Raw genomic sequence first — 27,787 nt, forward strand, 5'->3', positions numbered from 1 at the left:
TGAGAGCAAATATCCTTGTGTTGTTCCTAATCTTAGGAGGAAAAAATTCAGTCTCTCATTTTTAAGTTTGATGTCAGTTGTGTGTTTTTTGTGGATGCCCTTTATCAGGTTGATGCAGCTCACTTCTATTCCTAGTCTGTGGAGTGTTTTTGTCATGAAGGAATGTTGAAGTTTGTCAAATGCATTTTCTGCATCTATTGAGATGAATTTTTTTTATTTTTTGCTTTTTAATCTATCAATGTCATGTATTCCATTAATTGAATTTCAGAGGTCAAACCAGCCTTGCATTTCTGGCGTAAATCTCACTTGGTCATTGTATACAATCCTTTTTATGCTGTACTTGATTTGCTAGTAATTTGTTGAGGATTTTGGTGACAATATTTATAATAGATATTGGTCTGTAGTTTTTTGTGATATCTTTTGTTGTGATGTCTTTGTTTTTGGTATTGGGGTAATGCTGGTCTCATAGAATGAGTTAGAAAATGTTCCTTCATATTTTATGTTTTGGACAAGTTTGTGAAGAATTGGTATTTATTGTTTTTAAATGGTTGGTAGAATTCACCAGTTAAACCATCTGGGCCTGGGAATTTTCTGATTACTAATTCAATTTCTTTACTAGTTATAGGTCTATTCATATTTTCTATTTTTCTCTTGGTTCAGTTTTGGTAGTTTGCATATTTCTAGGAATTTGTGCACTTCATCTATGTTATCTAGTTTGTTGGTATATCATTGTTCAAAGTATTCCTTTATAATTCATTGTATTTCTATAAGGTTGGTAGTAATGTCCCTTCTTTTATTTCTTATTTTAGTAACTTGACTCTTCCCTCTTTATGCTTGTGTCTTAAATCTCAGTTTTCTTTTCTGTAAAATGTATATAGTAAAATCTGGCTTGCAGAGTTATTGACATTGTCAGTAATCACCTTGGATCTTGTTAAAAAGCAGATTCAGTGGGTTTTCCATTTCTATCAAGTGTCCAGGTAATGTTGATGCTGCTGGACCAGGGACCATATTTGTATCCTGGTATCCTTCTGGCTCTCAGCTCTCTCATGAAAAGTGTTTATTAGAGCATCTTCTGTTACTTTAAGAATCCATTTTCTCAAGATGTTTAGTGTATTTCTCTCCAGGGCTATGGGAGAGGAAGATACCCCCTTCCTCCTTGGCCCTCTCTGACTTGTGTCCTTTTCTCTCAGTGGACAGTTCTGTGAGATCCCTCCCCATCTGCCTACCCCCAAGAGCCCCTGTGAGGGGACTGAGTGCCAGAATGGGGCCAACTGTGTGGACCAGGGCAACAGGCCCGTGTGCCAGTGCCTCCCAGGCTTCGGTGGCCCTGAGTGTGAGAAGTTGCTCAGTGTCAACTTTGTGGATCGGGACACTTACCTGCAGTTCACTGACCTGCAAAACTGGCCACGGGCCAACATCACATTGCAGGTGCGTGCCAGGGGGCTTGGTCACAGAGGGGAGTCAGGGAGCAGGGGACCCTGGCTTAGGCCAGAGCATCAAGATGCATCCCTGCATGGTGCCTGGGGAACTGGAAGGACTCTGTGTAATCAAAACCTTTTGTATATGGGTATCAAAATCTCGGCTTTAACTAATTTAAGCACAATCAGAAAGGTTATAGTGTCACAAAACCAGGGCAGGGGTGGACGTGGTCTCATGGGTAACTGAATCCAGAAAACCAGACTTGCCATCATCTCCTCCCACCATTTCTTGTCCCATTTCTTGAGGAGGCTGCTCCTCAGTGTCTGCTTCCAGTGCTGCAGACAGGCTTTCTATGTGTGGCTGGAACGTGGCCAGAATTAACTTTGGGCTTATACCTTTAACTGTATGTCCCTGGGGTCCCTTAAATTGTCCTTTTCATGCCTTCGCTTCCATCTCAGAACATCTTCCTATTGAGGGGAAAATAAAGCAAGTCCCACTTCAACAGCATTGATGAAATATATCAATATTTTGCTAAATATTTTTGGGGGATGGAGAGGAGAGTGACTTACATTGCACAGCACATGATAAAGAACGTTAAACTCTCCTTTAGTCATCTTTCTCTTTCCCTCGAATTCCATTCCCTGTCACAAATGCCACATCTTTCTTCCCTCTCTTTTGTCCTCTTCTCCTTTTTTTCTCAGAACTCTTCAGCCTCTCAAACATGTGCATTCTGCTCTCTTCCCCTACGTCACATCTCCAACATCCTATCCACTTACATAGTCTACATGGCAAGACAACAGCTAGCCTAACCGCCAAAAATAAAATTCACCAAAACCCTAACCAGCCATTGCCTCGGGCACGTCCTTGGTTTATCCTCATCTTTTACCAGACAGTGATTTACAAAGGCGCTTCCTTGCGAGCTCTAATTCGGTCAGCTCAAGGAAGATCTCTGATTGGCCTGGCGTTAGTCACATGCCCATCTCTGAACCAGCCGCTGAGTCCAAGGAGATGAGACAGTATGACTAGACAGCCTGGGTCATGTGCCCAGCTCCACAGACCAGGGGGCTCAGGGTCTTTACCAGAAGAAATGGAGGGAGGAGGACAAGACAGGGAAAAATGATCATGGCTCCTACAGCATCTTAGAGGGATCTCCCTCCTGAGGCAAAGATCTCACTTTTGCTTGCACAGTTCCAGCGACAGACACTACCTTCTGAGTGGCTCCTTCCACTAGGCTTGGTTGACTCTGGCTGTCAGAGAGCCTTCCTGAACTTGTCTTCTCTGTAGTTCCCCCACTTAGCAGCTAGCTCCCCAAGGCCCACAGGACAGGGCTACCCACACCCTCCAGACAGGGGTCCCAGTCTAATTTTCCTCTCTGGGAAGATTGTCCTGAGGTCTCCTGGCTGCTTTTCCCGGCACAGAGTTTCCAGGCCTCAGTGGCCCGTCACCTTCCCCTGCCCAGACCTGGCCAGGCTGGCAGTGGATGGGGCTTGAACCAGAGGCTGCCGCCCCTATTGGCGCCCCCTGGAGGAATGGCCTTGGGGAGGCTGGCCAGGTGGGGGAAGAGAGCTCTGCACAGAGCATCTCTCTTCCAATCTTGGGTGTCCTCTCTGCCCCACCTGCTAGCCTGTGCCGCTGCTGCATGGGGTGGGGTGGGAGAGAAAGTGCCACTGCCCATCAGGTCTCCACGGCAGAGGACAATGGGATCCTTCTGTACAACGGGGACAACGACCACATTGCAGTTGAGCTGTACCAGGGCCATGTGCGTGTCAGCTACGACCCAGGCAGCTACCCCAGCTCTGCCATCTACAGGTAGGGCTTCCTCATGCCCCCCAGCTGCCCTCAGGGGCATGGGACTGCCAGGGCGAGGTCTCCTGGGCCAAAAGCAGGTGGTTATCGCAACCTCTAGAAACCTAGGCTGAGTTTGAAGGACACTTGAACCATCTGGTTTAGCCCAAGATTGGGTCTGAGGTCTCTGAGGCCTGTGCAGTGGCCCTGTCCTTCCCCAACCCACCACCACCTTAGAGGAGGCTCCTTAATGGGGAGGGGGAGACTCATAAGTTTGAGACCCCTGCCTCAAACCTCTCAGCCTTCCCCAGGGAGTCCAAGAGGGGGAGTAAGAGGGATCAGGTTATAGGCCATTGAGCCCCCACAGTCCTTTTCCTTAGAGATTTGGTCTCCTGGGGAGAATCTGTGGTGTTTCTGGGGAAGTGCCCAGGCAGGGATGGTCCAGACTGACACCCACTCCCTGGGATGGGGGAACTCCCTCTTCTTCCAGTGCTGAGACGATCAACGACGGGCAGTTCCACACTGTTGAGCTGGTCGCCTTTGACCAGATGGTGAATCTCTCCATTGATGGTGGGAGCCCCATGACCATGGACAACTTTGGCAAACATTACACGCTCAACAGTGAGGCGCCACTCTATGTGGGAGGTGAGGACCTGGCCCTGGTGGGGCCTCTTTTGCTGTCTGGCCTGAGGCCAGCCAGGAGAGCTGGTGTCTAGGGACTGCACTGTGGGAAATGCCAAGTGGGAAGATGGTCTTGGTGGTGGCCACGCTGCAGGTGGACTGGCCTCACTGCCTGGAGGCCCAGCTGCTCTCTGCCGGGCTGAGATTGACCAAGAAGGATGGATGCTTGAGTTGGGTGCAAGGCCTGGCTTAGGGGAGGTCCTGGGACTGTCCAGGCTGTCTGCAACACATTGGGCACCTTTCCTCTTGGTTTTGGGCTAGAAGGGGCTTTTCAATGGCTTAGGGTCCATTCCCAGTCTTGGGGCCCTCAGAGGCCCAGAGCCACTGCGAGAAGACTCAGGTACGGAGTCCCTGCATCAGCCAGGGACTGCCCAGAGCCACTGCGAGAAGACTCAGGTACGGAGTCCCTGCATCAGCCAGGGACTGCTTTGGTTGGCCTTAGAGGCTTTGCAGGCTAGATGACCCCATCGACCACCTGCAAGCATTTCTCGGTCTGGATAAGCAGGCTGTTGGATGCAGCGGGGCTGTCTCCACACCCTGTGGGGGGCATGCTGAGGCTGGGGCAGAGGTGAGGGATGGCCCTGGGCCTCAGCCCAGCTCCGCAGCTTACTCCTTGTGCAGCTTCAGGCCAGTCATGAGCATCTGTCTAATGGGGCTTAGCAAGCCCTACTTCAGAGGGCTGCTGAGAAGGGACAGCCACAAAAGCAGTGACCCAGTGCCACACATGATGTCTCAGCCCCGCCCCTTTGCTACAGCTGGGGTCTCCGGGAGGTAAAAGCTGGTGTCCCAGGTAGAGAAGGCGCCTTGGTGAGGGCAGCCAGACTTTAGGAACAGGTACCTCAGAGCTGCACGCAGCAGCTGGCCACCACCAGGCCTAACACCCCAGCTCCAATCACAGAGGAAGCAGCTTTTCCCTTTCTTCTGGGAAAGGAGCCCGGGCCCTCCAAGGTGGCAGAGGACCTTGGATCAGGGTTGCAGAGATGAAGGACAGAGGCCGCAGGCAAGAGGGAAGGCCACGGAGCTGCCCAGACCTCAGAGGTGGGTGCCCGGCATAGCCCGAGCCTGACTCAGCCCAGCTGTGCTCCCTCCCCTACCCCAGGGATGCCCGTGGACGTCAACTCAGCTGCCTTCCGCCTGTGGCAGATCCTCAATGGCACTGGCTTCCACGGCTGCATCCGAAACCTGTACATCAACAACGAGCTGCAGGACTTCACCAAGACCCAGATGAAGCCGGGCGTGGTGCCAGGCTGCGAACCCTGCCTCAAGCTCTACTGCCTGCATGGCATCTGCCAGCCCAACGCCACCCCGGGGCCCATGTGCCACTGTGAGGCCGGCTGGGTGGGCCTGCACTGTGACCAGCCTGCTGATGGCCCCTGCCATGGCCACAAGTGAGCCTGGGGCACTGGAGTCGCATGCAACTCCCTTTGTTTCCATCTTGGGAACAGAATAAAGACCTGTGAAGTCAGGGCCGGGTGGGCTGCGTCGGGTGGGGCTTGGCTGGGTTTGTCCTCACAGCGCCTTTTCTCTGTCCCCTGCAGGTGTGTCCATGGGCAATGTGTGCCCCTCGACGCTCTTTCCTACAGCTGCCAGTGCCAGGATGGGTACTCGGGGGCCCTGTGCAACCAGGCCGGGGCCCTGGCAGAGCCCTGTAGAGGCCTGCAGTGCCTGCATGGCCACTGCCAGGCCTCAGCCACCAAGGGGGCACACTGTGTGTGTGACCCCGGCTTTTCGGGCGAGCTGTGTGAGCAAGGTCAGGGGCCCCCCTCCTGACGTGCACTCCCCAGGGTCCCCCACAAATTGCTTTAGCAATTTGACTCCTTCTTCCTCCCAACCTCGGCAGCCCTTCTGTCCTCCCCCAGCCCTGTACCATGGGCTGCTATGGGGCTTTCAGGGTCCCTCCACCCTCTGGGCACTGCTCCCGGTCTCTCCTGGCCCAGTTTGCCCTGCAGCTCCCTTATCCAGGGTATGCGCCTCTTCTGGCTGGGGTCTCTCCTTGCAGAAGAGACCAACCAGGGTAACAGCTCCTGGCCCAACCTCTGTACCTTGGCGCCATCACCTCATGACCTGGGAGTGGCAGCAGGAAGTCCGAGGGGTGGGGACTCCTTCCCAGGCTGTCCCTGGCCTGCTTGACCAAGACAGCTTCTGCTGGAATCCGGACTGTTAAGACTGGGCAGGGAGAAGCTGGAGAAACCCAGAACTCAGGCACCTTAAGGATCCCCTAGGCCACCCCTCCCCAGCACGAATCCTTTTCATAATGTTACTGCCTCCAGGGCCTCCAGTCTCTCTTGCACGCCTCTAACAATGGGGACCTCGCCTCCCTCCGGCAGTTCTATCTGTCCTGGAGGGCCCTGGCACTAGGACCAGACTGTAGGCCCTGGGAAGAAGCTTGTGCATGTCAGCGGGAGGCGGAAGTATGCTGGGGACAGAGATGGGGTCTGAGAGCCAAAGGATCCACCCCACAGATGCTGCCCTACTCCTCCTCTTCCTTCTGCCTCCCTGGAGGCAGCAGCTCACCCATGGGTGTGCCCTGAGGCTTTCTTTTGGTGTCTGTCCCATCCAGAGTCCGAGTGCCGGGGGGACCCTGTCCGGGACTTTCACCAGGTCCAGAGGGGCTATGCCATCTGCCAGACCACGCGCCCCCTGTCATGGGTGGAGTGCCGGGGCTCGTGCCCGGGCCAGGGCTGCTGCCAGGGCCTTCGGCTGAAGCGGAGGAAGTTCACCTTTGAGTGCAGCGATGGGACCTCTTTTGCCGAGGAGGTGGAAAAACCCACCAAGTGTGGCTGTGCCCTCTGTGCATAGTGCTGGGCGTGGACAGGCGGGTGAGGGTGGGCAAGGGGGCCCAGCCGCTGCAGCAGCAGAGACAGTCGCCAGCAGCTGGGCTGGGGTGCAGGTCATCACAGGACGGCTCCTGGGCAGCTGGGCCCTCCTGGATGGGGTGGTGCCAGAGCAGCCTTTTAAAAGCAAATTGCGTCATAGCTGGGGGCAGCGGGGGTGGGCGAGGCCTGAGCTGCGGGCTGCCCTCTCCGGAAGTGCCTTGCACAAATAGGCGCTTAATAAATATTTGTTGAATGAATGTGTGCGTGAGGTCAGGCCAAGAAGTGCAGAACGATGACACCCCTCCTTATCTGCTACCTGAGTCTGGAGAAGAAAAATGACAGCTTTCCAAATCAACCCTTCCCTCTGGCCTGTGGCCCAGGCTGGCTTGGAGCTGGGTCCGTGGCCCCAGAAGCCTCTTACCCCTCTGCAGGCAACCACGAAGTACTCTCAGTCTGCCCGGGCAGCCAGCCTGGTTCATTCTGCTGCTACAGAATCTGCTGGTGGTAGGCTAGGCTGTGGAGCGGGGATGCCGCCTCCTGCTGGCCAGGGAGGGTCGGACCCTTCCCCGCTGGATTGACTGCAGCCACTGCTTGGGAACGAGGCTGTGGGTGGAGGTGGTTCTTAGGACCAGGCCACTGAATCCTAAAGTTCTAGGATGACTACTGTAGCTTCAAGGAGGACTTATGTGGAGGAAACAGCCACAGGGGCTGCTTAGGGTGGCAGACCCCACCAAAGAGGGCAGGGGGTTCTTTGCTCTAGGTAAACAAACATCATCCGCCTCCAGACACTGGTCACAGAAGGGGCATTGGTCCTGGGCTTCCCCAGCCACCGGTCAGCCACAAGCTGTCGGTGACCTATTGGCAGAGGGATTGGGTGTGAGGGTCTGGCCCAGGGTGCTTGACCAGGGAGCAGCTGGTTCAGAGTCCTTCACACTGCAGGCCAGTAGGGAGCAGTGGAAGGGACAGTGCTCCAGGCATTGGGAAGTCCCCACTGGCTCCATCACTCGGGGCAAACTTCTCCCTGCCTGGGTCTCGGGTTCCTCAGCTGTAAAATGGCCAGAGGTAGGAGGCAGGATGACTAAATGAATAGTGTAGACTCCCCGACTGTGGTCTTGGGAGGCCAGAGGAGTTAGAAGACCTATTTTCATTGATCACATCAATAAGTATATATGTGCCTAACCCAGGGCTGGGGACTGTGGGCGTTCTGGCCTAATGAACAGATGTGAACTCATCCCAGAGCATCGCAGGAACGACCAGGATGCCCGGGAAGAGTTGAGCTGAGTGGTGGCTCCAGCCACAGACAGTGGCCCAGGCCAGAGGGTTGCTGGCAATGAAGGAGCAAGTGTTGGAAGAGGCACCGAATACATGATTGCCTGACTGCATCGTCTTCTCTTCCATACACAGTGAAAACGTAGCAAGATGCTTTGTGAGGCCAAATTGGGAATTGGCTAAAGGGAGGCAAAGTTGTACTCTCTTTCCCCAGAGGCCTCACCAAGAGGGCACACCCCCGGGGAGTTCTGGTGGGCAGCGGCGGTGAGCACGTCTCTGCCCTGGCTCCCTCCACCTGTGACCAGGAGGTATGGCTGGGTGTATGTTCAGGTGAGGCTCAGAGTGTCATTGTGTCCGTGTCCCCTGCCCATGTCCCCCGCCCAGGGCAGTGAGGGGAGCCCTTGATGCTGATTAGAAGGCTAGAGCTGGGGTAGAGGGTGCCTGGCATGTTCCATGCCACGGGGACTCAACCTAGCAACTATGAGTCCTGGGGTCCCTGTGATGGGAAAAGGGCCCTGTCCTGCCTAATGTGGGAGGTGTCCTCATGGCAGGATCTGCCCCTCACCAGGGGGCTGGGATCTACTTGCTTGGAGCTCTGAGCAAGGCCACAATGTCTGGCCCTACCCGCAAGTAGACTGCAGCCTGGGCCTCATGGGGCTTCTCCCAGGACCACATGGCATCCCTCTCTTACTTTGAGTTTCCAGGCCACGGTGGGACCCTGCAGAGCATCTGCACCGGGCTGGATAGGGCAGAAAAGCTCAAGAGCAGCCATCTTGCCTCTTCCCTGGAAGAAAGCTGCTCTGGGACTCGCCGACCCTGAGAAAGATAGCTTCCCTGGCCACCACCATTCCCCACCACCCTGGAGAAGTCAATTCCCAGGCTTGAAGGGCACTGACTGGCAGGCGGCCTCTTCATTCTGCAGGAGGTGGAAAGGGTACCTGTAGACAGGTGACGCTCACCCCTCACCTGGCGCCATGGGGCTGGGAGGTGAGCGGCTGGCGTGTTTGTTCCCAGGGAGCACCATGTGAGCTTAAGGCTCCCCTGACCAGCCCCACCACATGGTCCAGACTCCTAGCACAGCAGCGCTGACCTCAGTGCAGTCTGAGGATTGGAATCCACCATGAGGTGAGCTGAGAGCTGTGTGCCCCAGGACCAACTTTTTCTCCAACTTGGCCATCAACCAGCGAGTTGCTAAAGACTTGAGTCAGCACTCATGTTGCCTGTTCACACTCCGCTTGAAAGTCCGGAAGGCGGCTACTGCGAAATCGCCCCTCTGAGAAGTCCTCTCTCCACATCTTGCCCCACTTTGTGAAGACCCCTAGTTCACTCTGCATTTTAGACATGAAGAGATACAGCAGGGTGCGTCCCGAGGGAGCTGTGGCCTTGCAACACCACTGGCAACAGGGCCGGGGCTCCCGGTGAAGGTGTCAGGAAGTGGAAAAGGCTGGACTTTGTCTCCTCTTTGCCTGCTGGTAGCCTAACCGCAAAAGTATCTCTTTATACAGAATACTTACAGATTCTAATATATATTTGTATTTCATTTTGTTATAGTATTTTTATATGTTAAAGTCAACATCCAGCGTCTTGTTTTGCCTTTCAGATGCTATGTGGTCGTAGCATGTTTTGTTGGGGGCTTCTGTAGTCTTGTTTCAATCGACTCCTAGAGGCTGGTTTAGAACAGGCCCGTGAGGGAGCCGCACCTGCCCTGGAAGTATTGTTTTAGACTATGTCGATGTTGTCTATTGTCTTCCATGTGAACATGACATTGATTCACTCTGCCTTGTTGGTCTCTTTTTCTCCACCGAGAGCAGGCCTGGTGCTGCTAGCGTTCTCACCTAGGGCTTCTGGGCTGATCACATACAGGCCATCATCCAGGGGTAGCTCCAAGGGGCTACACACATAGGACGTCTGTCCCTGGAACTCCCTGCCCTTCCTGAAGTCCATTCCTCCTGAAGAAGGAGGGCGCCCTGGGAGAGGGGTCTCACAGACCCCCAGGGTCTGTCAGTGCACGGCCGAGCTGGGGAGGCTGCTCATCATCTCCCTTCAAGTAATTGCCGTGACACGGACATTCTGTAAGTTTGCGCACAGAGCCACACCCATCTTTAATCTGGCTCTGAGGGTTTTGGAGCCATCAGAGCAATCAATAGTGTGACTTCTCAGATGTCCTGTGCATTTCACTTTCCTGTCCCTAGCACAGTGGCTCTTAGAAATCGGTGGAGAAAGCAGGCACGCATACGTCTGCAGTGGCTCCGTCACCATTCAGATGAGAACACTGCAAGCACAATTTTATAGGACTCAGGATGGATGTCTGGGTAAGGCCAGGCCTGGGCAGGCAGGCTGGGCAGGGTCACTGACACTAAACGGAAGCCTGAGCCAGGACCATGAGCCACAACCATGGACAGATTTCTGTGGAAAATCGGGCCAGGGCAATGGTCATACAAGCCACACCTTAACAGCACATGGGTCATCTTGAAAGTGGCCAGTTGATATAACTTCCGTGCCTTCGAAAAAATTAGGGATTTTGGAGGAAATGTAATAAACAGTGTGCAGGAGAGAAAATGGCTTCCAATGCGGTTGGATGCTCCTGTCTCGCAAGGCCAGTCGGTTACCTGTCAGTCACCTGGCCTGTCGTTTGCGTCGCCACATCTGATAAGGCAGCAGGCACACAGACCCATTCCCCTGCCGTGAAGAACCAGTGATCAAATGGGAACTGACCATCAGGGGCTGTGGTGTCCTGAAAGGCACATTTTTCCAGTCTCATGCCAGCTGACTCTTACCATGAGTTAATTCTGTCAAATCTTCATCTTTTTCATTTTTTTTTTTTAAAAAGAGAAGTCAGAACTCTCAATCTTTATGTAAAGAAAAGCTCAAAGTATGTTTTTAAACACGAGGCTGAAGAAAACACATCTGTAGGCCACCAGTTTGCTATTTCTGAGTTAAAAAAAAATCAGTGGCAAATTTCACTGCTAAAAGGAAATCCCCAGCCAAGGGAATGGGCACAGCCGGGCTTGGTTGGGAGGATGGAGGCCAAAAAGCAGTGCCCAGACTTCCAACAGGCAACATCCTGATTACTAGGGCTGCCAAGTTTTTCTGAGATTGGTGATGACACCTCTATCATCCCTAAACCCAAAGCCCTCAGAGTTAATTTTTGAGATGTTCCCTCACCCCAAAGCAGCCAGTCTGCACCTCTTGGGTATTTTCGTTATTCCACTACAGGATGACTACTGGAGGAAAAGAGGTCTATCTTAACAATGAAAACAACTAATCTGGAATGAGGTAGTCTTCCAAATTCGGATTCAGAGGGGTGGCCTGGCAGTCAGCTGTGGGGTTATTTTTGCTGGAGGTGGTTCTGCAGAGTGATGGCACAGTCAGATGAGCTTCTTGTGGATCCTTACGCTGACCCACTTCAAGCAGAGTTGAAAGCATACAATGAAAAAACTCATGAGGCTAGCAAATGGAAGGACTTTTTCTGCCATACTCCAACAAAGGCATTGAGAGCTGGGTAGCCCTGGCCTGTGGCCTGTACACTTCCCAGTGGCTAGCCTGAGGTCAGGAGCTTGCCCTTCATTGCTCCCTGTCCCTCAGGAGGAAATGCTGGCACCTTTCCAACCCTGCCATGGGAATCTCAAGGATTCCTCCACTGTCTTTTCTTTTCCCTGAAGTTAGGCAGAACTCACAAAATGATTTATTACTGACATTAGTAAACAAGGCTTCTCTAAGCCCTGACACTTGGTGGAAGTATTGCTTTGTGGTTCCTTCTGGCAACTCATCAATTTTGCCTTACGCTGCAAGTTGAATGACCGGCTCCAAGGCATTCTATGCCCTCTTCAGTGACTACACAGACACACTTGAATATCAAAGAAGTTTAATACGCTGCCATAAAATAAGCGCCTTGAAAAAGCTCATGGAATAGATGTCAATGTTAGAGAAACCCCTCCCACACATCCTCTGGCTCCACACCCCATCCCTCAAAACCAAACAAGAGAATCTGAAACAACACAGGAAATCCTTCCAAGCTTAGATTTCAGTGAGGGACCCTCTACCAATAACAAGAACACAGTTTCCTACATGGCCTGATAGGAAAGCAAAACACAGAAGCACAAGAAGTCTACAAGATTTCAATATTTAAGAGACTTGGTACATATTCAAAGTTAAAATAACTCCAACTTTTATAGCTATACATATTGTTTTAAAGCAACTTAATATATTTTTAAATTTTATATATACACTCTCAAAGGTTCTTCAGGTGAGGTATGTAAACATTGTCTAATGAAAAATTTCAATGTTTCAAACCAACAAATTCACAGCATACATTGAATTTTCATCCATTAAAGACACAGTATATTCCTACACTCACTAACATAGTAGAAATCCAGGCCCAAGAGAGAGACACTGATGTTCGGGGTTGCCACTTGCAGAATTTCTCATTTCACTGCTCTGGAAAGACACTGTCACACAGGCCGGGAGCACACATTTGGTACCAGGACGGTGCTAGGCCCTCTGGAGGCCCTGTCCTTGGGCAGCTGGATCACTGGCTAAGACTCACAAGACAGCAAAAAGAGCACAACTGAACAACTACGAGATCGACCTCGGCAATGACAACACTGGGAAGAACCAGAAAGACCTTTAAAGGAACGGTAGAGATTCATTTTAGAGCTCCCTGAATCCACAGCCGGATCAGCAGCCCCTGCCCTAAACTCATTCAGAAGGGTTGTGGCCTAATAAGAATAAAAATCCAACGTGGCACCTGAGCTTCAGTTAAATTGCATGGGCCTCCTATGGCCCCCTGGCCCCTCAAAGGCATTCACGCTAGCCTCAGTTAGGGCCCTGGGCTGTGCTTTTCATACAGGTTGGGGATGAATTTCTTAGTATTATAATGCATACGGGGAAATAATGCCATGAGTTTACAAAGATGACCAATGCTTGCATACAGTATTGGCCAATGACCTTGGAGGAGCTCAATTTTGAAAACTACTTGTTCCCTGAGGGTAAACAGCAGGCTTCTATTGAGATTAAATGAGGCTAATAAGGGGATTTTTCATACAAGGTAATAAGACTTGGGGAGCCTCAGGCCAGAATTCTATTGTACCCCCACATAACCTACAATGCCCCATTCCCCCCACCCCCTACCACCACAAGAAGTAGTCACCTCCCCAATGATAAAATACAGGTCAATTTCTTTCCTCTTGCTTGCCTTCAGGATCAGCAAGGGAAAGTTTTATCCTAATGCACCCACTTCAATCTAAAAAAACACTAGTGAAAAATTCCAAACACCATCATAAATACAAAAGAGAAGACATATTCCAAAAGCCTAAAAAACTACATTACTTCTATTAATGGTTATCTGGGTGTGGGGTATTTATTTTCACAAAGTTTAGGATGGTCAAAAAGAGAGGCTGCTTAACAGCTTTAGAAATCTGCTGAACTGGACACGCTGGGAAAAATGGAGGAGTGACTGCCCTCTTTATACTGACCTACATGGTGTAATCCCAGACACGAAGGCAGCTTTAGACATTTCAAGCCCAGGCACAGAAGATGCTTATATGAAATGGGCTAGCTTTTAACGGTAGGTCAAATATAGCCAAAGGACATTGAACTGGCCACTTGAATTTCTATTGTAACAAGTCTTACATTTACTCTATAGCCAAATGAGCTTTGCCTCAACTAGATTCTGGAAACCCTATAAATTCATGAAAAATTGCAAATTTTTCAATCTACATGCCCAGTTTTGATGTGTCTGGTGCTGGAAGATTTCTCATCCATTGCTAGAGTTCTATGACATGAAGGAGCGTGCAGACAAACAGAAGCAAAAATTCAAGTACAGCAACCTCTCTGGCAAAGGCAAGAGGTCTTAGCAAGAGCTGTTCTACCCCCACCCTATCCTCTGAGACAAGGGCCAATGTGGGCCCCGGAATAAATGTTATTACCTAGGATCTTATTGCTTATGGGCAACACATCAGAAAGAACACCTGGAAATCTGCTCTGCAGATCTGGGTACTGACCACTGACCAGTTTATCATACCCCTGTGTGTGTGTGTGTGTGTGTGTGTGTGTGTATATATATATATATATATATATATATATATATATATAATATAACCAGATGAGAAGAGGGGGCAGTTAAAGCTTAGATTTGATGTAACATTACAGATCAAACGCCCCAAACGCTCTCAACCTGCTGGTTTTTGTTCTTTCTCCATGTGTGAACTGTGTTATGAAAGGAAGTCCACTGTTCAAAATATATTCTATAATACTACGATGCAAACCAACATCACTCAAAACATGAATTTGTATACAGCACAGGTAATAAATATTTTTAGAAAACTATTTACAACATTACTTCTTGTGAACATTTAGACGACAGCAAAATTTATTTCTTCCTGCAAAGTTAAAAAAGTTCTGACTGTCTAGTTCAGTGCTAAATTCCCTGGCACCTAGTTTCTCATTCACATTTCATCTTAAAATCAGATTTGCTTACAAAGTCTCTTAAAAAAAACATTCTCCAGCATTACTGTTCAAGTGTCCGCCTCATTCGTTTAGAAAAGACAATGGGAGGCCGTAAGAAAATATGCAAATTATGGTTCAAATGGATGACAAAATCCCTGCGTGCCTAGTCCCAAAGCTCCCTGCTGTCCTGGAGTTGCAATTCTCAGTCCAGCCAGCCCTGCACAATGAGGATCATGACTTACATGGAGGTGCCCAAGGACAGGGCACAGGGAAGAGGAACATGATCATAAAGCACTGGTTCCATCCCATCCAGGGGTGCTCTGAATTGTAGGACAGGACTCCTGAGAAGTAAAGCTGACCACATCTTAGAACAGATGGTATCATTCTGTAACCACTGGTTACAGGGGGGCTGGCCCACATCTGCACAGACGCACACTGAGACAGGGAGGGGAGGAGGAGGAAGAGAAGAGCCAGGTGCTCACGAGCATAGTCAAGGTGCAGAAGGTAACATGCTTATCTCCCATGATTAATGAGAGTGTGAATAGTGTCTTTCACCAACATGAGAGAGGAATTAGAAGTACACCTTAATGCTTTCTCTAGGCAACCAGTGGTTTCTCCGTATCTCACAGGCATGGGTTTGGGTTTCCTTGGGGCTACAACTAAGGCTCATTTTCCTGTACAGGCTGTTAAGTGTACAGCTGAACGTACCAACTGTGCATGCAAGAAGCAGGCTGCGTGGGGCACGCCCGATGCCATGCTGGCGCAGCCATACCCACGATGGGAGTGCCACTTTGTTGTGGGATGGGGTGACAGTGGGGAGATGTGCTTCTGTTGCAGCTGCTCAAATACAGTGACGGTTTCAAGGCCACACCTTTCTGCTTTCACTGTTGTTTGGGGACTCAATGGTTGAGCATGGTAGCTGGGGAGGATGGGTGGCTAGAAAGAACACTTTTTGGAAAGCCCTTTTGACAGTTAATTTTCTTGTTAAAATAAATACTTTCTATAGACGCATTTGAACAGGAAAACATCACTATTTACACAGTGAAATAAATTCCACAGTGGTGTGTATAAATATTATATATATGTATTTGAAACCAGTCACTAACACAGTCTCCGAGAACTATTTAGAATGCAGAAACCACACGAGTGAAATCAACCTTAAGCTATAGTGGCTCTAAAAATAATCCCTACCTGTGGTATAAATATACAAAATTATGCAAATCTTGTTTGTATAGTCTCTTTCCCAAAAATTAGCTCCCAAATACTGCAGCTTTAGCTACAAGACAACTATGAGGTGCAGATCATAGAAAACTGGGGTAAAAAAAAGTTGATAAATTGAATAGCATTTAAACTCAACAACTAAATACTAGAGGAAAACAGAGTTTTGAGATAAAAATGCTTCTAATGTGACAAATTTGTGTTCAGGGCTGCACTGGGGAAGTGGGGGACTGTCCGAGAGAATATGCCTCCTGGAAGGGAGCTGGCGGCATAAGCAGAGGCAGGAGGAGGAAGGGCAAGGTGCCAAGGATGGCTCCTCAGAACCAGCAGGTGACTCGGGTTGGACTGGAGAGCCCTGAACTTGTTCTGTCTAAAGCTGCCGGTGTCTTGACAAGATGCCACAGACATGCTGGTGTTTTTAAGAGAATATGTGGTCTGCACTCGAAAGTCAAACAGGCAAACACCAGGCATTTATGTTCGCATATCATGACCAGAGCTTGAAGAGTGAGAAACCTTCAAGTATATGATACAAAAGAGAAATGAAGTGTTCTAGGGGTAAAACCAACACATCACATACTTTCAGGGAGAGGCACCATTCTTGGCTTTAAGTTCATGAGTAACTTGTTTGTGCTGAACTGCTGTTAATGGAATGTCTACCACAGTCAAGTTCACTCTGATTCATAAAAATGAAGACTGTACTTTTAAAGACTGCATTTTTAGTTTTAACTACATACCCTAATAGATATGATCACATGCCCACAACTCATTAACAAGTAGACAATTGGCAAAGGGGTATAATTTTTCTTAATGCAAAAGCATTATTCAGGAATAATCTGTAACAGCAGCTATGTACTGAGATGCACAGGCAAGCTACTCTAAAATCTAAAAGAATTGCTGGACTGTATGAAAAAATGTTGGGCTATATGAGAAAAAAAAAAGTTCTGCCTGTCTATACAATTTGATCTTTAATGACTATTGCAAGGATCAGGAGAGCTTTTATACAAGAGTCAGGAAGTAAATATTTTAGGTTATGTGGGCCACATACAGTCACCTTTTTTTTTTTTTTTTTTTTTTTTTACATAACCCTTTAAAAAAGGGTAAAAAATCCATTTGTCCAACCCCTGGCATATTGTAATACCATGAGTACCTGATTTTTTTTAAATGGACATGCTTTCATGAGGCATGCATACTGAGCACCCCGTGTGGGATGGCCCCAGCTAGGGGAGAAAGGACGTGTGTCTGTGCTCACCCGGCAGCATAACCACACAACTGCCCTTCTGAACGATGGAGCAAAGGACATCTCCCCAGCACTGAGCATCAAGCACTGAGGCTCTGGGAAAAGGAAGATCAGACAGAGAGGAGGTAAGTGGAAGGAACTGACCAGCCTCGGTTCAATCCCAAGGCAAAAGCCTGAGCAAGGACACACTCCACAAAGTGCTCAGGGTGGTTCCCTGAGCCCCAGGACGGCATGACATGGCACAGCACAGCAAAGCCCTGAGAGCTCTGGGTTTCTGCCCGAGTCTGATTATCTATAAAGGAAAGAGGCTGGGTCTTCAAGCCTTCCAATCCATCCATTGTAGAATACAAGACTCTGTTCTGAGGTTTCAAAGGATGAATTATATTGAAGGCTGCCTCAAAAGACTTCCCAGTCTGGGCAACACAGTGAGACCTCATCTCTGCTAAAACTGGAAAAAAAAAAAATTAGCTGGGTGTGGTGGCATGCACCTGTAGTCCCAGCTACTCAGGAGGCTGAGGTGTGAAAATCTCTTTGAGCCTGGGAGATGAAGGCTGCAGTGGGCGTCATAAAAATGAAGATGACTTTTAAACTACATAGCCTAATAGATAAGACCATATGCCCATTGCACTCCAGCCTGGGGCGATAGACTGAGAGACCCTGTCTGCGGGGGGGGGGGGGGGGGGGAGGCCCTTCCACAATTCACAATTCTGCTCATTTTAAATACAATAATCTTTTAATTTTTCCCCTGAAAAGGATTTGAGAGCAAGCATGGGGAAGAGCACTTACTGCTAGGATATGAAGACTGCCTTACACAGACTGATTTTATACTTAAAAAAAATTCCAGTATTTCAGTGGATATCAAGTCATAGTAAGACATTAAAGTAATCCTAAGAATTCAAAATGATAATTGTCTGTTTCAAAACAACTAAAACAATCAGTGATTTGGGGCCATTGACAAAAATTTTTCACTGACAAGACACTGAATCACATTAAAAAAAAAAAAAAACAGCAAAGAAACTTATACTTGTGTTGGTGCGGTGGCTCACACTTGTAATCCCAGCACTTTGGGAGGCTGAGGTGGGAGCACTGCTTGAGGCCAGGAGTTTGAGATCAGCCTGGGCAACACAGCATAACCTCGTCTCTATTTAAAAAAAAAAAAAAAAAAAAAAAAGATATATCCCCTTATCCTTGAGTTTTTGGAGGAGGAAGACTTTAATAGCTTTTCAGTCATACTCTGGTTATAACTCCGATTTTGTAAATCATTATTAAAGCACTTCAAAAGCCTCTATGTTTTATTTGTTGGCTTACCTTTAACAAAATTATTTTGAAAGCATGTGACTGAAAAGGTGTCAGTGCCAACATTTTTATTTTCCTAAAAGCTGAACAAGATATATAAGAATAAACAATGCTTTGGGTTTGTGATCAGACTTTGTTTCTACTCTGTGAAAAAACGTTTTCCACATCTAAATGTGACATTCAGAGGACTAAGAGTCCAACTAAAGTAGTCTCAACTAATTTTACCAGAAACAAAATCTTGGTTTACTTTAATAAAGAAGAAATAAAGCCAGAGTCAGTTCTGTGTGAGTGAAATCACAGGCCCCGGCCATATAATTTTAGAACTCTGAATCCCTATTTGCTAATGGGTTCTGGTTCCATAGGGTAAGGTGGCCTCATTTTGGCTACTGTGATGGGTTTTTTTAAAGAACGATGGAATGCTACGGTTGCTCAAGTTTAAGGGGACAGTAGTGCATATCGATATAACATGTCTTCTTTATAGCAAGATAACTAAAGAGGTGTAAAAGAAAACAAAATTGAGACAAGGAAAACAGGAAGTAAAGAAGAACAGAGAGAAAAGGGCAGAAGAGAGAAGGAAAATCAAGAATATTTGTTCCTGAAAAGGATGACTTTCTCAAGCAGGGTCAGCGATGTTTTCTGAAGGTCCAGATAGTATCTTAGGCTGTAAGGGCCACACGGGTCTCTGCTGCAGCTACTCAACTCTGCTCTTGCAGTGTGAAAGCAGCCGCAGGCAGTACATAAGAAAATGGGTGTGGCTATATTCCAAACACATTTTATTTACACAAACAAGTGACCAGCCCAGTCTGCAGACCCTTGACAGATCATCTGGAATCCAAAAGGCAGCCCGCACAGAACTTGCAGATAGTAACACTACAGCATCTCCAGCTTGTATCACACAGCATGCTGTATTTTCCTATTTGACTCTTAGGTCCACTAATCAACAGGAATGCTGCCCATAAATGTGAATGACAGCTCCCACCCTCACCACTGAACCCATTACAAAGCAGGAAAAGAGGTCAAACCTCAATTCAAAGTAACTATCTTGAAGTGATGCCTTCTACTGATGACCTATCTTAACAGTGAAAAATCCACCTGCATAGTATGTGATGCATAGAAGATCCCATTAGAAAGCACCACATATGTAAAGGGATGACTAAGGGCACCTCTTCTACCCATACAATTTTAGGAACAATACAGCAGGAGACTCACAGCCTAAGATTATTGTTTTAGATAAGGCTGCATAGAAGTCTTTAACAAGGAATCCAAGGGGCTAGTGACTGGTGACTTACAGACATTAACAGCATTCCTACGAAGGAAGCCTCAGGAGCAGAACACAGGTTCGCAACCTTCCTGCTGTGCTGCAAGATTGTTACCTGTCTGAGGAAGTGCTAGGGGTGAGGCTCAGAACCCCAAGTGAGGGAGTGGTCTCCTGCATGTCCATCTACAGTAGGGAGTCTCATGGGATAGAAGATGGGTATCCTAAAGAGGGCCCTCCTCTAGGGGAGCTACGGCAGCTTCAGTGATTGCTTCCCAGGCATCTTCCAGCTTCTGCAGAAACTCAGAGAATACCAGTGTCCTTTGGTCATCAACTTCAGCCCCAAGACTGGGACTGTCATTTCACCAAGTGTACACCCAGGAGCAGAATTTCCTTTCTGATTTGGAATCGGAATGTGGGATGGACTGCTTTTGCATTTGGTGGTAAGCCATTCTTGAAGATGGCTCTGGGAAGAAGGTTTCTGCAAAGGAGGGAAAACAATAACAGACTTGAGTCAATCCCATGCCTGAGCCTGGAGGTGTCTGGGAAGCTGCTTTGCCAGTACCTGCTGTAGCTATCAAACGGCCTTTCAGGATTGGCCCTCAGGTTTTGCTGTTTTCTTTCTTCTATTAACAAAATTAACTGAATCAGCAAAAGTGAGATTCAACAAATATAAACATTCTAAACTTTTAAGTGTCATAATTATGTAGACTCTCGGTCTATTTAAATGTCCTTATTATAAAGTATAAGTTGATTTTAAAGATGATCCATTGCATTGTTAGGTATATAAAATACATACATACACATTAACACCTTTTCTCATACACAGCCTAGAATGGGAAAGAAGGCTATTATCTTTAAGTGAGCTTTTAAAAATGAAAAAGAACTTAGAAAACAAATGGAATGAATTACAAACTTGGAACTGGAAAAGTTCCACCCACTCACTACCTTACACCTCTCCCTAACCTAATCCAAGCACCTTACAAGGTAGTCTGTATGCAGCCAAGGGGGCACCTCTTCTGTACAGGAATCAGCATGCCTGACATTGGCAAACATCAGCTGTTTAAGTCACCACAAAAACAATATCCAGTGACAACTATATGAAAAGATATTTTTAAAACCTTAAAACCATTTTTTTAAGATTAAATGAACCTATTCAAAACACATTAATGCCTCTGTGCAACTTAATGCTGAGAAAGAGTTGCCAACATACACACTCAGCAGTTTCATTAATATAGGCAGCTCTTGAATGGCCCAAGTCAAAGATACCAGAAAAAAAAAAGACTCATCAGACAGAGAAGACATGAAAAACAGTCAGGGCTTCATAAGATAGTAAGCTTCTCTAGCTATGAAATTCAACACAATTCTAAATTTCTCACCAATCAAATACTTTTCCCCAGTCTTATCCAATCATCAGAAGTTTCCATGATATATAGCAAACCTTTACCAGAATGGGTAGAAGGCCTGTATTATCATGATTTTCAGGAAAAAGTCCATCTGGGCTTATCTAAAAGAGATCTGAAACAACCTAAATGGAAAATTTTTAAATAAAAAGGACAGGGCAGCAGCTGTTCATACAAGCCGATTTTGGTGACAGAACAGGTTAAGGAAGCTGGATGAGGCTTCAACAACCAAGCCTTTTTTTGCAGAGTGGCCCAATGGAAAAGTCAAGTACACGCTGCGTTGTAATCATGGAGCAGAGTCATAGGCACTAGGTTGAAGCCAATGCGCCAATCTCAGGCTTCACCTGGGAAAGGCAAACAAAGTCATTAAAATATGGTGGTTCTCACTTCTGAGACACGGAACAGAGCCTGACATGACATGGCAGGAGGGATACTACAAGCATTTAACTACTAGGATGGTGTTGATCAATCAGAATGAATATCTACTCCAACAAGTACATTCACATTGGAGCACACAGCTAAACATCAGCTCTGGAGGTAGGGGGTGTGTGGGCTCCCCACAGATGTTGGAGTTGCTTCCTCTAACTGCAAGGCTGCTCTAACCTTTACATAATTCTGTGCTGTTTTAGATCTGAGTCTGGTACCAAAGTGGTACTGGGGCTGCTCACAGAGACACTCGGCTACTTTTAAACCACCTGTCCTTTGCTAATTACTCAACTCAGGGACACCCAAGCACACTGCATGGGGAAGAAAGAATTTTACTGTAAAATTGGGATTGGGAGACATGTGTGGCTGATAACCACATGCAAATGCACCCAAACACACATGGACACACACATTCTTAAACCTTTCTATTACTGGAAATAATAAGTTTGGCTTTCTTTGAATATGGAAGTACTCTGGGTAAGAAAGAAAATAAGAAGAGTCATTTTCATCCTAATCATCAAATTACAGCTGCAAGATGAAAAAAAAAAAAAATCCTAGACTTTTCCCTCCCAAAGTAGGATGGAAGCCTTGCAGGAGTGCTAGCAAGACCAGAAATGAAGAAGATGGTGAGAATTAGCAATACAGTTTGGGGATGCAAATGATGTTTTAGAGGTTATAAACAAAATTAACACTTGTGACATATCTCTTGTCCCATGGGCACATAATTTAGAATACATGCTCTCAAATGACAAAACATCAAAGGTGAGAGGAGGGACCAACAATGAACATGATCTTTTTAAAAAGGGGGTAACAAATAGTAATCTTTTATAATTATAAATCCTCTGCATACCATAAAAATGATTTGGTTTAGCTTTCAAACATCATCTAAACAAACAAACAAGACAGAGAGGGAAGTTCACTGCTGGGGTTTGCAAAGAGGGGCATCTGTTCGTGGGCAGATGCTGCAGGGTGGCTGCTGAAAAGCTCCTTTTATGTGCATGATGGTGGTCTTCTCGGCTACAGTACAAGTGCTTGTGCATCAAGTATAAAATACAAGCCTTTAATCACATAGATCAGCTTTTTAGCTTTTGTAAATTTAAAAACAAAAAGGATAAATAAGGCACTGTACTTTTAAAAACGAAAACTGCTTGGTTCCAAGTTTAAAACCCAAGGAACAACCAGAATATAATATATAACTTCCCTTAGCCTCAGAGAAGGACTCTGCAAGTTCCCTTCTCCATGTGAGATGCATTTTCGGACATCTCAAATTACGGTGTTCTCCATTAACTGTAAATTTGAAAGGCTTGATAAGCTTATAAAAGCAGATTTAGTTAATGCAAAATAAAAGGTTACTTCTATAGAACAGTTTTACTCTTGGCTACCATCTTTCCAATCACTTTGCATCCAGCCGCCTCCGTTTGCCGTGCGAAGAGTCCAGCTTTGCCTTCAGCTTTCGCTTTCTCTGAGCTGCACTGCTCTCTGGGGTTTTCGTTGAGGGTCTGGCCCGAGTCTTTCCACTACTCTGTTTCCTATTCGTGGCTTTCTGAGGCCTTGAAGAGGATTCACCGGCCCCCTTCTGTTTTGCAGGTTTCGTCAGTGTTTCCGAGGCAATAGACTGGGAAGGCCTTTTGTTTGTATTCTCTTTTTCTTTCCTGGAGGGAGGGCAGCTCTTCCCAGCGGACTTTTTAGGGATCTTCACTTTATTCTCTTTCAAAGACGTCTTTTTGGGGGGTTGGCTGCTTCTGTCCCTTGCAGCTGGCCTCTTGGCAGCAGGGGTTTTGGTGACTCCATCGGCATGCTTTTCTTTGCTGGCTTTCACCGCAGGCCCTTTGTTCTTACCATCTGGAGGGCTGCTGCCTTCTGTTCTCTTGCGTTTACTCTGAACTTCTGCTTTAGGCAAGATTTCAGACACCTGCTTCCCTTTCCGTCCCTTCATTCCTTCAGTACTCTTGGGCTTAACAGGAAACCCATCTACATCCACTTGCAGGGCAAGCTTGGGTGACATCAGAGGGTTGATGCATACGCTCTTACGACTTGGCTTACTTTCCACAGCCAGACCATCTGGGCATTCCATTTTCTCATTCTTGATCAAACGTTGCTGGGCTCTGAGCTTTCCTCGAATATTGGAATATTTTCTAAGAATCCGGGTACTGGCTGGAGTGGGCAGGTTTGCTGGAGGATGGCTGTTTTTATCTTCCTTGACTTCCTCTATGCTGTCTTCAGAATTAGGGCTGGGGCTGACATCACTGCCATCCTCTGGCTCCACTTGATCAGGATTCTCTCGAAATTTAGCCCAGAGCTTCTGCGTTTTCCAATTATTCCTAGCAGGCGTAGCTCCAGGAAATTTCTTCAAGTGCTTTTTCAAGCGCTCAGCCTGTAGTGAACTGGGATATAGGCTGGAAGGAGAGTATTTCTGAAGAGGATGCTTGACAGGGGGAATGTCTCCTGGAAGGCGAGTATTGAGCTTCTTCACAATGACTAGAGACCGGGTTTCAGTTGTCTCTAAGAACCATTTACAAACATTAGATAATTTAAAGTTTGTCATAAAGAGCATCTGAACAGGAGAAAACTTCTGACCCTCCAACGAACCCCTACATTTCCGTGACCTTTTCTTGCTTTTCCAAATCTCTTTCAGTTTATCTGATTTGTTCCTTGCTCTTGGTGTTGGCTGTCCTTCTTTCTCCAACTGAATCCAGCCCTTCTGAACTTTCATGTACTGGGCATTGAAGTTGGCAATGAGCTCTTGGTTCTCCTCCTCAGCACACCACTCCATAAACTTTGGCTGTTCATCTACCACGGTGTCAACGTCATCCTCATCTAGGGGGTCTCCACTCTCTGGAGCTCCATTTTCCTTTGGCATTGTGGGGCTTACTTGTGCAGCTTCCTTTTCTGAAGTCACTTTTGAAGCATCCAAGGAGCCCAGAGAATGAGCATGTCTTAGGTTGTAGGTTGAAGAGGTCAATCTTTTAGGCCTTGGCACTGATTTTGGTGGCCTAGCAGCATCACCACTTCCACTACTTGACAACCCAAGAGAGCTGCACGGGGCATCACTGTCATCATCTTTCTGCTGAGTGTTTTCGTTGTCTACCTCATTTACAGCCTTCTCCACATGCTGTGTGGGAATATGCCCTGGCTCTTCTTTTGCCTGTTCTGGGTCCCTCTTAAAAGGAATACTTTCTGAGGGGATATGAGCATTCTTCTCATCCATTTTAGACTGAACATAGATTTCCAATCTCTCTCCAGGCAGTGGCTGTCCAGCTGTGGTTATGGGGTCTCTGCTGGGGAAAATCTCTCCTCCTAACTCCTTGACTTCTTTGACCAGCATGTTTTTCAAAGTCTGCCTGGTGATGATTCCCCCCGCTTCGCCCTCCTGCTCGGCATCTTTCTCAGGGAAGTGTTCACTGACACTTGGCTTTTCTGTGTCCTCCAGAGCTTCCGTGTGGAAACTGTCAGGTGGAAGGCCCTCAGGTGTTGTCCCACCAGGGTGCACTTCTTTTTTTGAACGTTTTGCACTAGGATTTTTAGGAACTTTGATTTCAAGACAAGCTGAGGAAGAATTTGAACTTTGATTTCTTAGGCATCTGTCAGCAGAGGAAGAATCCAAAAGTTGACTTCTTAGGCACCTATCAGAGGCCTCAGGGAATTTTTTACCTTTTTTCTTTTTGTCTAAATTCTCTTCGAGTGAGTCAATGCTTGGATCACACGTGTCTTTTTCTGACAGGCATTTTACATCATCATCCTCTCCCTCTAATTTTCCTGTACCACTTGCTACCTCACTTTCCTCAGTTCCACTGGGGTTTTCATCAGTAAAAGTCCTGCTTTCCTTCAAGAGTGGGTTGACATCTAGCTCCTGGGTGTCTCCAGACTCAACCTCAGCACTGATGCTTTGGTCGTCCTCAGCCTTTCCCAGACTCATGGGGGGCTCCAAGTCCATTGGGGAACTCTGATTTTCTGAGCACTGAGGACTTTCTTCTCTACTGACTGTTTCAGGAGGAGAATGAGGCCTAGAAATGACATCTTCACTGCCTCCCCCAGAAAAGCTTTCAGTGGAAGGAAGCAGGTGACAGTCCTGGGGTACACTCATCTCCTCCGTATCCAACAGTGCAAGTGGTGGTTGGTTGTGTTCAGAAGACATCCCACTTGCTGTGGGAGCTGGGACTGTGGGGCCACCTTCTGGCAGGTCCTCTTCAGGAAGGTGAGTGGGGAGAGGCCACTCCAGGCTGGAGGCTGTCGTTTCCTCTGACCTGGGGGAGCTGCTCAGACTCGGCTTCATCTTTGTGGGGCAAACCTCAGGCTCTTGAGGTTCTTTTCCAGGTGAAACGTCTCCACCTCCTTCCTCGTGAGAGGTTATTTCCTTGCGAGGTTCTTCAGGGTTGTCTTCTCTGGGAAGCTGCACATCTACTGTATGTCTAGGGGCTGAAATTGTAAGGGTCTGCTTAGGAGTGAAAACTGCCTCTGATGCCAATGCTGAGCAGCTTGCTTTTTCCTGGGAGTGTAAATTTCTGGCCAGTGTACGAACAGTTGGCAGCTCACAACAGTCACCATTGAAAAAGTATCCCCGAGTACTCTTTCTGGCTGTTTTCCGAGAAGATAATATTGATTTTTGATTCTCAAAGTGGCATTCTGTTATTGGTTGACTGATATAAACAACATCACACTGGTTATCATAATCATTTATCCTCAGCCCTGATGCCCTTTTACTTTTCCGAGCTGTCTTAATGGAGGTTGATATCATCTTGGTTCTTGAGTGTCCATTTGCTGCTTTGTGTACAGTTGGCATAGGGCCAGGGCCTAACCAACCATCTTTGGAATGATCAAATTGGCCCTTATCACTGGGATGTAAATGGTAACCCACCTTATTTCTTCCCAGCGAGTGAAGATGGTTCTCTTGCTTTGGCCTTGCATCTTGTTCATTTGCCTCTAAGTCCTGGCGCAAAGGTGTTTTTGGACACTGTAAAGTATTCTCTTTGTCAGCAGTTCTAGATGAGTTCCCCATAAACCCTGAGTCCCAAGCCTCTTCTGATAAAGCCCTGAATGAATTTCTTTGAGGAATAATACAGGTATTGCCCTCCTCACTATTCTCAGCTGCCATTTTTACGGTAATTAGACTTTCTACTAAAGTTGAACTCTGCATATGGTCTTTACCATCCTCACATATGTTCACATTTGTGTCTTGCTCCTGTCCAGTGGTTTGCCCCTCCAAGTTTTTAGGGATGTGGTGGAAGTTCACTGAGGAAGAATTAGATGCAGTGAGGTATCCCGGAGTGAAACTATCCACTGAACTGCTATTAATAGAATTCGGTTTAGTGGTTGGAAGTTCAGAGGACTCTTTCTGGACAACAGTCAAGGCATTCTCTCTTCCATCTACAGGGTTTATCTCAGGAGGAGGCTCCTTCGGGGTCTGTTCCGTCAAGTGTAAAGGGCTGTGAGAGTCTGACGAGTCTACGAACAAATCTACAGAAGCAGAAGACTTCATATCGAGACACAGAGCATCTTTTTCTTTATGTTTGGTGCTGAGCTGGGCACAGCCAGCATTGCAAGTGGATACATCCATTGCTCCAGAATCAGAAGGCTGCAGGTCCTCAGTGCCTGGTTGAGATTCAGTGTACAGGTCGTTCAGAACACGAATGAATTGCTTTTGATGATGAGTACACAGTTTGACCATAAACTTCTCCAGTGGGGACTTTGACTGATTGTTAGAATCTACTGCTTTTGCCTCTGTTGAGTTCTCCCTAGACAGAGAAAGAGAAAGAAGGAATTAGTATGGTCATTTACCAAAGAACCATTTTTACATTATAAAATTCACCCGATGTTATTAATTTCATTATTTATTTATTTTCTTTTTTGTAGATACAAGGTCTCGCTATGTTGGCCAGGCTGATCTTGAACTCCTGACCTAAAGAGATCCTCCTGCCTCAGCCTCCCAAAGTGCTGGGATTACAGGTGTGAGCCACCTTGCTTGGCTATCTGTATTATAAAGAAAGTGGGTACTTTGGCCAAAACTGCTTCTAAGTCTGCTCATATACTTTTGATTCAATAAATATGAATTATTTACCTAATTATAAGGTCAGCCTGTTATAGTCTCAAATTTTCATGCTTTAAAAGTACTTTAAAAGTAATCTTCATAGTTTAAAAAGTAATCCCTCAAAATCATTTTTATCTTAAAGAGAAGAAATGCCGCAAATACTTTTTTTTTCAAAAAACTAAAATTTTGACCACACTATTAACTCTAGTTGGTCAACATATACTTTACTTTATTTCAGGTCTGGGTATTCCTGTTAAATAATCATTGGTTTATAAGTTCACAACACTGACAAGAATTGAGATGCACTACAGTACAAATCTTGGTTTAGAAGTACTTACAGAACTTACAGTTTTTTTTTATTTTTTATTTTTTTTTATTTTTTATGGAGACAGAGTCTTGCTCTGTGGCCCAGGCTGGAGGGCAGTAGTGTGATCTCAGCGCACTGCAACCTCTGCCTCCTGGGTTCAAGCAATTCTCTTACCTCAGCCTCCCAACTAGCTGAGACTACAG

At 47.1% G+C, this 27,787-nt stretch overlaps 2 protein-coding genes across 4 annotated transcripts in view; one reads left to right on the forward strand and one right to left on the reverse strand.

Moving 5' to 3' along the window:
* The window catches only part of SLIT1 (slit homolog 1 (Drosophila)), a 198,246-nt gene extending 188,497 nt beyond the window's left edge, over positions 1 to 9,749 (forward strand). The window contains exons 32-37 of one of the 2 annotated variants that reach the window (XM_011951197.1): positions 1,191 to 1,428; positions 3,098 to 3,228; positions 3,695 to 3,849; positions 4,985 to 5,273; positions 5,424 to 5,635; positions 6,446 to 9,749. In XM_011951197.1, the coding sequence (XP_011806587.1) occupies positions 1,191 to 1,428; positions 3,098 to 3,228; positions 3,695 to 3,849; positions 4,985 to 5,273; positions 5,424 to 5,635; positions 6,446 to 6,684 (1,264 nt within the window). In that variant the 3' untranslated portion in view covers positions 6,685 to 9,749. The remainder of the gene's footprint in view (positions 1 to 1,190; positions 1,429 to 3,097; positions 3,229 to 3,694; positions 3,850 to 4,984; positions 5,274 to 5,423; positions 5,636 to 6,445) is intronic. The other variant, XM_011951198.1, reaches the window with a different exon arrangement.
* An 11,810-nt stretch (positions 9,750 to 21,559) lies between these two features.
* Positions 21,560 to 27,787, reverse strand: part of LCOR (ligand dependent nuclear receptor corepressor) — a 162,292-nt gene continuing 156,064 nt past the window's right edge. For both annotated transcript variants that reach the window (XM_011951200.1, XM_011951199.1), the window contains one exon: positions 21,560 to 26,984. In XM_011951200.1, coding sequence (XP_011806590.1) covers positions 22,646 to 26,984 — 4,339 coding nt within the window. In that variant the 3' untranslated portion in view covers positions 21,560 to 22,645. The remainder of the gene's footprint in view (positions 26,985 to 27,787) is intronic.

Source organism: Colobus angolensis, unplaced genomic scaffold (assembly GCF_000951035.1).
Source record: "Colobus angolensis palliatus isolate OR3802 unplaced genomic scaffold, Cang.pa_1.0 Scaffold316, whole genome shotgun sequence".
Taxonomy (NCBI): domain Eukaryota; kingdom Metazoa; phylum Chordata; class Mammalia; order Primates; family Cercopithecidae; genus Colobus; species Colobus angolensis.